Source organism: Nannospalax galili, unplaced genomic scaffold, assembly GCF_000622305.1.
Source record: "Nannospalax galili isolate Female #2095 unplaced genomic scaffold, S.galili_v1.0 scaffold830, whole genome shotgun sequence".
Lineage (NCBI taxonomy): Eukaryota > Metazoa > Chordata > Mammalia > Rodentia > Spalacidae > Nannospalax > Nannospalax galili.
This window is the reverse complement of record NW_008328342.1, coordinates 1,280,425-1,291,886: the sequence shown is the minus strand read 5'-3', so window position 1 is coordinate 1,291,886 and position 11,462 is coordinate 1,280,425. Positions and strand designations below refer to the sequence as shown.

At 54.8% G+C, this 11,462-nt stretch overlaps 1 protein-coding gene across 1 annotated transcript in view; it reads right to left on the bottom strand.

Moving 5' to 3' along the window:
• Positions 1 to 11,371, bottom strand: part of Tafa5 (TAFA chemokine like family member 5) — a 224,857-nt gene extending 213,486 nt beyond the window's left edge. Inside the window, exon 1 of the mRNA XM_008826866.1 lies at positions 11,205 to 11,371. Coding sequence (XP_008825088.1) covers positions 11,205 to 11,316 — 112 coding nt within the window. The 5' untranslated portion in view covers positions 11,317 to 11,371. The remainder of the gene's footprint in view (positions 1 to 11,204) is intronic.
• Between the last annotated feature and the right edge of the window lie 91 nt (positions 11,372 to 11,462).

Here is an 11,462-nt window from a genome sequence, read left to right as displayed (position 1 = left end):
ACCACCAGGACAAAATCCACTCATGTTTGGAGACCTACTGTCCAGCCCCTAAAAGAGAGTGTCTGGGGAGCTTGGTGTTCTGATGCCAGAACTCACCCAAGATTCCATTGATACCCATTGATTGGGTACATATAGGGCAAAAGGGGGCTACACCTAGAGGCCCAGTCCAGAAGGCTCCTCAGAGTTCCCATTTAAAGACACCAGATGCCTGGCTGATGGCACCACATCTGAGTGCTGTCCAAGAACTTCTCAGGCTTGGGCTGGTCCTAAACTGAATCAACAGGAGGCTCTCTGGAGATGACCAGACGTGTACCTCACACATCTCTCCAAATGACCCATCCAGCGACTGGCCAGCTCCACCTAGCTGGCCAACCACCTCCTCCACCCTGTCCCACAGGCACAGAGGCTTCTGGAGCTCGTACCTGCTGTAGCGTCAACCCCACAAGAACTGCTCCAGGTGGGCACAGCTCCCTGCCCTGCAGAGCGCAGCTGAGGAGATGATACAGGGTTCTCCTGGGACATCTAACATCAAGCACCATAGAAAATGGAAGGGCTGACTTCCACAATCCTTCAAGTCACCCACTGAAACAGCCTAGAGCAGCAACTACGCAGCTCCACATACATGGATGCGAGGCATTTCATATTTAATGGAATGATCTGGAGGTGAGGGTTCCCTGTGTTCGAAGCCCATCCCTATTATATCCAGGTAGAAGAGCTCCACGCTGGGTCTCTGCAACCCTCTGTTCGGTGTCTACAGAAAGACGATGCTTCTAGCCTCCCACTGGGAGGGTCACTGCGGTGAAGTTCACACAGTCCCTGGCACCATCAAGAAGCCACTTACAAAGCGTGCACTTTGCTGAGGACAGAGGACACTGATGAAGACAGGTGGGTCCCTGGGAATCACAGTATTACCAAGGCAGTGTGGACAGCACATCCCAAAGGCACATGCCTTGAGAACGGTTCCTGCTGTGGGCAACTGTGATGGTGTCAGACCGGGAGTTTCCTGTGACAACAGATGGGGTTAGAGGTCAAGAGTGTCCTGAGATTTCAGAAAGCCCATCAGCGAGTGGGTGGACCTGCTATAAATAACAACCTTTCAGGAGCTGATGTCTATCATGTGATGCTGACCTGTCTCACTGAACCAACTGGAGGGGACAGGGCTCACCTGCCATAGCCCTGCATGGGGCGTACTGTGCTGGGGGATCAGAGAGGCTCTGGGCTGTCTCTGGGCATGCTGAGCACAGATGGGTGCTAAGTTTTTGCATGTTGTTTTAGCACCACGTTCCACACGGTCTACAACAAGCATGTTTTGTAATCTGAGAACAGGGGAAGGAGCACATGGGTGTTAGTTCTTCCAAGGCTGTAGTTTAGTAGCGAGACGCTTTGGCATGGTGGCCTGAGAGTGAGGGTTTCTCAGGGACATGGTGGCAGTTTTGTCTTCTGGAGGCATGATGCTTAAGCAGGGTGCGCTCAGAGTGCCCCCATTCCCACCTCACATGGTACCAGCCCAGCCAGCTACTCTGCTGTTGAGGCCTTTGCCCCACTTTTGCCATCATCCAGGGTGAGAGGACTAACCCCTTTCCAGGCCTCCTCAAATCCCACCTTGTACTCCACCCATCAGGGACAGCCACCACCTCTCTTAAGAAGGGCTCTATGCACCAGTGCCTTCTTTGACTTCCTCATGAAGACTTTAAGGTGGGCCATGGAGTCTGCTCTAAGTGAGGAGCAGGCTCTGGTCCCACAGCTGTGACCTGGGGATGCTGGGTAAGATTTTGCAGAGAGTCGTCCCTCACAGGTCCAGATTCTGAGACAGAGACCAGGGAGAAAGCCAGGAGAGGGCATTGTAGAGGAGCAGGCACACCTTTCCCTCTGATGTGGAGACTGTGGTGGATGATGACATGGCTCTCAAGTTCTATTCCCAGGGCTGGATATGAATGGAAACCTTGCAGGGTCTTTTCGGTTTGAGTGTTTGTTGTTAAATTCTTCTCTTTTTTTTCTGCTGCAACCTTTACTTCATGTGGAAAGAGTAGAGATGTCATGGGCTGGCCAGCTCCTGCCACTCTTATAGTTCTTACAGCCACTGGGCCTGAACCCTGCTCAGCACAGGACCAGCCTTGACTGGCCCTGGCTTTATCCTCCAGAGCTGATGTTCCACATGCTCAAGGTCACCTGGCACTGGCATGTTGAGTGAACAGGAGCTTCTCATCTCCCAGAATATCCTGGCTACTTCCTGGATATGACAGAAACCACGTGACCATGTGAGAGAGGACGGTGCCTGAGCTCTGTTCAAAGTCACTGTGATGACTGCCCCACAGAAGTCCCAACACTCACTGGAGAATCTGAGGCTTTCAGAATGGCATTAAAAATAACTTCCACCCCATTCTGCAGCATCAAGATGAAGAAGGAAGCGAGAAAGAGGCCAGCCAAAGAGAGTGCCATCACAGCGTGAGTTGCTGTTCTCCAGGAGCAGGATTCCAACATCAGTGCACTCTGTGCAGTGGGCCGAGCCTGCCGACTACCCACTTCCAATGCCCCAAAGCTTGTGCTGACTCGTTTGCTGTTTTCTTATTCGGGGAGCTCAGGACTCCAAGCCCTGGAGTTCAGGAACCTCCCCACATTCATTACCTCCTACGGCTCCTGGAGCTGCATCTCCTACTCAAGTGTGTGTCAGACAGCGAGTGCAGATGCAAGGACAGAAGAATGCTCTGGAAACCCCAGGCTGAACAGGTGTTGGGTTTACTCTCTGGCAGGCAGGGACCAGGCCTGGGTTCCTTTGAGGGCTCAAACTAGCTGTGCCCAGGACAGAACGTAAGTTCTTCCGTCACAGGGAGAAGGGGCTGGGCAGGGAGGAGCCAGAAACTCACACAGGGACTACAACCCCATTTGCTCTGCACCTCTGGGCCTGACGGTCTGGGACACTGGACTGTCCGACCTAGGGCTTGGGGGTGCCCAAGTGCAAAAGAGCCACAGCCAGTGTCCCAGGTCTGCACCTCTCTGAACCCACATCTACTCTCAGCAACAGCCCCAGGAGGCCAGCGTGCACAGAGGGCCCAAGTCTTCACCAGCCCCCTTTGCTGTCCCTGGATGAAAACGCGACGGAGGTGTTCATCAGGCAACATCTCAGCTTACTGAGTGAACTACAGGCAGAATCTCACAGGCCTTTAGTTCATACCCACCGAAGCCAAAACAAACAGTTGTCACTCTACCCTGGCACTGATCAGCCATCAACGGGGGTGTCAGAGTGAAGGGGTGCTCCTGACTATACCACGTGGCCTCCCAGCTTGATCTGGGCGCCAGATACAGAATCTGGAGGGCTAAGACACCTCCAATTCACTCATGCTAAAAATCTCAAGCCTGGAGGCCAATCACCAGCATCCATTTCTAGTGGGGAAATTGGGGCCCAAAGACGGAAGGCAAAGGTGCCTGCTTGGTGTGTGACCAGCACCAAAGCACACAGCATCCACTGGACATGACACTGACCATGGAGGCCCACAGAAGGTCAAGAGCCCTGTGGTCTGCTCCTGCCATCCTCTCGCTGGCCCTCATTTGTCTGCCCTGTTCAGCCACACCCACAGCTCATTGGGTCACTGGGTGAAGAATAGATCAATTTATAAACCTTCAGGAATGGTCCAGAGTTAACACTCACTTGTTCTACTGACTCTGGGTCACCAGAGACAGCTGGTGTCAGAGGATCGGATGATGGGTTTTGCTTGACACGTGCTTCAAGATGAAGCTGTAGAGAGCTCCAGCAGACAACCTGGGGGCGTGGAGGGGTGGGCTGCAGATGGACCATGTGTCTGTGTGTGTGTGCATGCCTGTGTGTGCGTCTCTGTGCCTGTGTGTCTCTGTGTATCTGTTGTGTCTCTCTGTGTCTCTGTGTCTCTCTATGTATGTCAGTGTGTGTCTCGGTGTGTGTGCCTCCGTGTGTCTGACTGTGTCTGTATGCATGTAGTACTGTCCATCATATCAGAACCCACATCTCAGTTCTTGCATAGGGCACGAGTGCTGTTGTCTCCTGAGCAACCACACAGGCCTCTGGTGTGGCCACCCCATGTGTGGCAGAAAACCAGAGGGGTCTGTGTTTGCTCCTGGGTGATGGAAACACAAAATCCCAACTCAGGTACCCACAAAGTGAGAGAAGACTGGCAGTCAGAGAGGAGATAATAGGTATGGATGGGTCTGAATCCTCCTGAAAAACACCTCAGGGAGTCTATACTGAGCCATGGCACAGTGACCAGAGCCTGGGAGGGGGCCAGGCCGGAACAGAACCGCAGGCACTCCACCAGGGTGTGCAGGTGCAAGCCACAGCCTCCCAGACGCTGACGTCAAGGCAGTCAAGGTACCACTGGCTGGGGCAGAATGAGTCAGGGAAGGAAGTGCTTGTGACATCCCTTTCCCTGGGCTCTAGACACCGTAGAATGCTTCAAAATCACGTGGGGACTGGGATGCCTCCTGGAGAGGCGAGCATAGTTATGCACGTAGGTGGGTGAGGAGAAGGGCTGATGGGCTTCTCTGTTGCCACCCTGGACCGGGAATGTTTGATTGCCTGTAAATGGCTTCATCACCGTCGGCACTAAGGTTACATGTGTGAGAGTTCAGGAAATGAAGACTCAGGCTGCAGGCAACATGCAAACAGTGCTGGTCCCCGCTCTGGAAAACAGCATCTGAGGGAAAGCGCGGAGACACCGTCCCTGGACAAAGCCGTTCCAACAGCACAGCGGCCGGGAAGAGCCACACAGCAGCCAGGCAGTTTCTACACCACCCTTCTGGACTGGGAGAAGCCACGCGGGTTTAGGCTGCCCACAGTGGGACAGCCTCAGACCCTACACAGGCTGTGTAGCTCAGAAAGATTCCTAGCCTCACCTCCCTGCTGGTGGCCCAAAGACTGCAAGACTAGGCAGAAGCCAGTGAGGTACCTGCAGTGTTCCTGGAAACCTTCATCTATCCTATCCAGGGCAAGGTTCCCCAAGTAGAAGGGGAAGAAGGAGCTGTCTGGAGCAGCCAGGGAACAGAGAGAGTGACCAGGGCCCCAGTCACTCCCAGGCCAGGCTTCCCAGAAGTGGTTCCACCAGTTTGGGAACCTTAGGCAAGTAGAGAGTTGATAGACATGGGTATCTAAGAAGGAACATGAACCCACAGTCAGGTAGGTCAGCAAGCTCCTCACATCCATCAGAAAGGGACCAGCCCAGGCTGCAGGCTGGGGACTGGAGGGGCAGCAGCAGAGGTTAGCCTTCCTTCTGCTGCATGGACGGCAAACGTACCAGCCTGTTACAGTCGGGGGCGCGGGGCGGGGCCCTCTACATGGTTTTAGGTCTTTCTTTGCAACACTGGGGTCAGAAACCAGGGCCTCATGCATGTTATGCAAGTACTCTGACACTGAGCTGCATCTCTAAATCTCTTTTTGTTTTTATTCAGAAAGAGGGTCTCACTAATATGTCCAGGCTGGCCTTGAACTTGAAATCCCCCCTCATCAAGACTGCTGGCATGAGATTCAGGCCTGGCTCTGTATGTGGTCTTATTTACTCTTTCGGGGAGCATCACCTAGATAATAAGATGCTCCAGGCCCACAATAGAGAGATCTTCATCTGAGATACCCTGTCCTTGTGACAGTCCTGACTACAGGCACCCCGTGGCTTGTCACAGCCCTCTCTGTCTCTCACTCTGCAAACAAGGCCCAAACAAGCAGGTAGGTTGTAAGGGGCTATTGGCTAGCCCCCAACATGAACGGGGCAGCCCTTCTGTGCCCACCGCAGCGTGGGTGGGTGAGGCGAGCCAGTGTCAGGTACAGGCTGCCTCTGCCTGCTCTCTTGAGGATTTTGTGCAGTCTGCCTTCCCGCTGGGATGCAGCTCCGGGAAAGGGGTCATTGAGCCCATGTCTCTGTCCCACTGCCTGGCACAGGGCTGGAGTTCCCCAACAGTCACCAAACACATGTGGTAGAGGTTGCCTCTCCAGCTGCATACCCCACCTGGGCCTGGAGTTGGCTCTCCACTCTGGCCTCCCTCATGCAGCCTGAAGGTGAGCCCAGGATGGGGTCCTTGCGAAGGGGTGACTGACTCCCAGAGCAGTTGAGTGCAGCGGCCATTCTCATTCTCAAGGGCAGAGGCTTCAAAGTTGGAACTTGTCCTCCCAGCCGCTCCGAGGACAGGACTGACAACAGTCCCACTTACCTCATTAGAGGTGGAGGAGAGTCCCCTCCATCTGCTGCCATCCATTTACTAGGTAAATGTGAACAAAGTCTAGAAGAGCCACCCAGCCTCTGCCTGCTGCTCCGCCCATTTCCGGAAAGCTCAGCACCCAGACAGTTCACAGCAGCTGCAGTGTCAGGTAGGCGATGCATTCGGGGGCAGAGACATCTGAAGGAGCGGGGGGAGGATCAGCGCCATTCAGAGGCTGCAGTGGCCTTTATAGAAACCCCAGAAGCCCTGGGCAGCTCTAAGATACTGTTTAACGCAAGTGAGCCTCCATGGGTCCTGCCCCGCCCCTCACTGGTCCCAAGTTGGCAGCCGAAAGCCGCCATCAGCCACCTTATGATCAAGGTGCCGCCAGTCCACTCTACCCTGATCCAGGGGGCTGGGCATCAGGCACGGAGAGCTTTGGGTGACAGGTGGCAATCTGTAGAGGTCATTAACTCCAGCACACCACATTTTAATTCAAAAATGAGCCCTTCTAAAGAGGCAGCTGCCGGGCTATATAAAGAAATGGGGATTTGAATGTTTTGCTGTTCTCTCTACTGCAGCATTATCGTAATATTTCCCCATCATCACATCCATAAAAGTCACCTGAATACTTCCTGCCACAAAAGCTGATCTACACATTTCATGCCCTAGATGTAGAGAGACTGGCCCAGAGCTTGGGAATTCAGCAGGAGGTGTCCCACCCAACAGATCTGTCCAGCCAAGCCCCTTCTTGGGTTCCAGTGGCTTCCCTGGCCTCAGTGAGGTCCAGCCACAGTGGTGGGTCTAGGAACTCAAAGTGTCATGTGGCCCCTGATGGAAAGGGCCCCCAGGGAGAGGCTGGGAGGGTTAGGGTGGGAAGACTGTCAGTCCAGGAGTAGGCCCTGCTCTGGAAGAAGACTAGAGCTGACCCATCCTGTGGGTCTCTAAGCAGAAAACCCTTAAAGGAGGCAAATGCTTCTGCCTACATGTTCTTGCATCTCTGAATCTGGCTATGAAAGGGATTTATCCTTATGTCACTGAAAGAAACCTACAGAAAATTTCACACTATATATTAATCAAATAAAAGCACGGCAGTAATTGAGATAGAGAGAGAGAAAGAGAGAGGGAGAGAGAGAGGAAGGAAGAAAACTTCTGGATGGTGTCACTTCATTAAGCCTCCAGTATTTTCTCTTTTTATTTATTTTTACATGTAGGAGTGTTTACCTGCATGTATGTGAGTGTGCCACATGCTTGTAATGCCTGTAGAGGCCTGTAGAGGCCAGAAGAGGTGTCAGAGCCCCCTGGAACTGGAGTTATAGATAGTTGTTAGTTGCCATGTGGGTGCTGGGATCCAAACCCAGGTCCTCTACAAGAGCAGCCAGTGCTATTAACTGCTGAGCCATCTCTACAGCCTCTAGGATTTTCAATTTTACCTCTTTAAGAACTCCAGAAATCACACTTGAGAAGCTCAATCACACTTGATAGTATACTGTCGTCTCTACTAAATATGCCATAAATTGTATTTATAAAGGAAATGCGTGTTGGGGACCATCAGAGTGCCTACGCTCGGTTAGTATTCTAATGGATTAAAAACAATTCAAAACTTGTTTGTAATTTCTTCTAGTTGCAACTACTGAGGACATGAGATTTAACTGAAAGGCACACCCCAGTTTCAACAGGATTTATTTGGATAAAAAAAAACCCTGTGTCAAAACGGGCAGTCCTACTGCCTCTCCTCCACCGGACTCCCCAGCGCTCTGAAATGAGGCCGACGTTCACATGTGAGGTGTGTCTGTCCACACAGCTCTGAAGAGGTAACTTGCCATCTGCACTGAAGTGCAGCCTTCTCCAGTCCTGAACTAAATACTGCATGCTAGCATCAAAGTCAAGGCTTGGGTGTCTGTTACCTGAGCACCTAAGTGTCTCCACGTTCCTTGCTGTTAGTGTCTCCAACGTGCCGCAAGCCAGTGTGGAAGGATCAAATATTCTGTGTAAGCTCAGTATATGGTCACTCCAGTCCCAGGTCCCCTTGGGCAAGAGCCGCATGAGGAGGCCCGCTCTGCAGGTGCGTCAGGTGCTGGAGCAAGTCAAACACATCAGCACCTCCCAGGCCACAATCGGGGGAGTGTCCCCAGTCTGGAAGGAAGCACCTCACTCAAGTTCCTCATTTAACCTCACCCAGAGCCCAGCCAGCCTCGGTGGGCAGCTCGGAGTTCTTATGAAGCTCACCCACCCCAACAACGATCAACATATATGTAACAGAGAACCCATTTTAAAGACAGCCACACACTACCCCCCTCCCTTTTTTGCTTTTCCTGGCAATTCTTCCCCAATCCTAGAAAATGACAAGGCTGTGTCACCATGGCAACCAGCCTAATTGGTGGACTGCAGGTCTTTCTCCAGCCAGAGGGTGGAGCCCATCTCCTTAATATGGCTCTCAAGCACACTGTAAGGAAGGACTTCCAATAGGCAGAAGCTGGAGAATCACCCAACAGAAACCAGGCCAGGAAATAATCCAGTTTCTTGCAGAGCCAGGAAGTGAGCACTGAATGTGCTGCAAAGAAACACACACACCAGAGGCGGCGTGAGCAGACCCTGTGAGACGCACACCAGCTTCCCTAATTAATACCATGCGAGTGTATCTGCTCAGTAACACAGAAACACTTAGGGTGATAAACCCTTACTGCCTCGGCAGCCAAAACGAGTGGCAAACAAGGACACTAACTGCTCTTCTTCAACCCAGAGCGACTGAAAGAGAGGATGGAGCTCACAAGAGCTATTTAATTATCCTTTTATATGCTTTACCAAGTCTAAGGAAACGAAGCTATTTTTTTTCCCGAGGACTGCAGTTCCGAGCTATAAATTATCATTATGTGTATTTTGTATTTTAGAGAAATGTTTTAATTTCTCCAAGTGCATTTCTGGTGTAATGGGGTGTGTCCAAAAACACTATCTTACTGTCAATTAGTCCATTACAGGGATGTGGAAACAGACATCCAAATGCGGCTTGCTCAAAGCCTCTCTTACGAACCAGTCGACTCCTGCTCTTCTGACTTTTACCAAGTGTCTTTGTGGTAGAGGAAGAGCTTGCAGGATGGGAGGGTGGGAGGCCTGCTACAGGCAGGGAAGCGTGAGGCGGTCAGTCCTTCTTGGGAGTGTGTGAGAGGCACAGTCTAGCTTCTGCCCTCCTCTCCCCTGCTCAGAGCAAGATTCAGGTCCTCAGGGTGAACAAAGTGACAGCGACCTGCGATTCTCACTGAGGCCGGAGCAAGGGGGCAGAGGCTGCGCACACAGGGAGTGGGTGCAGGGCATGGCCTGGGTGGGAGTCCTACCCTGGTGTGTGGAGTGCTGGGTTCAAGGACTGCAAGGCCATGCACTTAACACCATGAACACCCGTCCTTTCCCTACCTGCAGAGCGGTCTCCACTGTGGCTCTGGGCTCCCAAGCCAGCCCAAGGATATTGTTATTGTCACTATCCAGGAAAGGCAGCCAGCTGGGAGCTTCAGGTGCCCATGCCCCCCATACTGAACGAACCCCTCCAGCTCTGAAGCCACAGGAAGTGCATTCCTCTCCAGCTATGGACTTTACCCGTCTTTAGCCCTTTCTGCATCAAGGAAGTGAAGCTCGGAGGTCAGCCTGGGAAGTCCCCAAAAGCCCCTGGCAGGCTGCAGAAGAATAAGTGGATTCACATGGACCTCACACCCCCAGACTCCCCGCAGACAGCCAGGCAAGCCCTATCCCAAGAGCTGCTTGGGCAGCTAGGTTGGAACCAGCTGGAAGCAAGACTCTTCCTTGCAGCCACAGCAACACAGGGGAATGCAGGCCTGCTGGACCATCCAGGGCAGTTTCTGCTCTGGGTTCAGTCTGGTCTCCTTCCAGATGCCTTGGGCTGTGCTGTCCCAGGACTCTGGCGACAAAGCTAGCCATACCCCAGAGTCTGCCGGCTGCAGTCTCCCTTTTGGAGACAGCAGAAGTTGGGATTGGGAGATCCGAGGCCCCAGGCTCGAGAGGTGGCCAATGACTTGGCGCTGGCCTTTTATTTTAATTTTTATAAAGAATCCCTATCTTTTTCATCACCTCCTGCGCCCATGGCAAGTCTCCATGACAGGTGTTTCTCCGGCACCCTTTCCTCTTTCCCGCAGAGGTGGAAAGGCTCTACCAGAAGCCAGTAACCAGGCAAGCCCCTAACCTTCCCAGAGCCTGTGTGTCCGGGACACTAACCAGCCTCCACCCACCCCTCTCGGGCGAACAGGCCCTGGTGGGGACGATGATCGCCCACCCGAGCACAGCCCCAAGTCTGTGCCCAGGACTCGGACAATCGCTTCGCTCACACAGACCAGACCGGAGCTACATCCACCCACCACCGCACTCCCAGCCCAGCCCCAGCCCCGGTGCCCCGGTACCAACCAGCCCGCGCCACCGCAGCCCTCGCCAGACCCACCGGTCACTAGCTCAGTCCTCCAGACGACCCTCGCAGCGGCCGTGGCAGTAGCGGGCCCTCCCCCGGCATCCCCTCCCCACTTCTTTTTAAGAAAGCGTCTTGGCGAGCCCGCTTCCCGGGAAGGCAGAAGCTCCACCGAGCCTGAGCCAGGATCCTGCCGGAGCAGTCGGGCCACCGCGTCTCCCCAAGTCCCGGGAGGGAGGGAGTGTCGCCGGCGGGAAGCGCCGGGCAGGGCTCTCCACGGACACCCCGACCCGCCAGAGCTACCGGCCCGCGCGCCCCGCCGCCGCCTCCATCCAGCGCGCACAGCTCCTTCGGGGAGCTGGACTCCATCGCCGGCCTGGGCCGGAGCGGAGACAGCCGGTACCGGGCAGCCGGCACCGCCGCGCAGGGACGCCCAGAGCCAGCCTGGGCCTGACGCCGGCCCTGGCCGCCAGTCCCGGCCGATGCGCCCGGCCCCGAAGTGCCAGGGCGCCGGGAGTCGCCTGGACCCTCCGGGGGACCCGGGGGACCGCGCGCCACGCGCTCGCAACTCCGCACCGAGTCGGGGCTGCGGACTGGGCCGGGGACCGAGGCCCGCGCGGGGCCCCCGGCGCGAGGTACTCACTGCAGTAGGCGATGAGCAGGCCGGCCAGGATCATGAACGCCCAAAAAGTTGAGGACATGCTGGGCAGGGCGGTCGCATCTTGCCGGATGCCGGTCCTGGGCGATGGCGCCATTGAAGCCGCGGTGCCCGCGCGGGGGGCAGCAGCGCGTCTCAGCAGCCGGCCCTGCCCGCGCCCCCGCGCCGGCCTCCACGTGCGGGCCCCGCGCGCGCCATCCTCCTCCTCCGCGTCCTCCTCCGCCTCCTCGCCGTCCTCCGCCG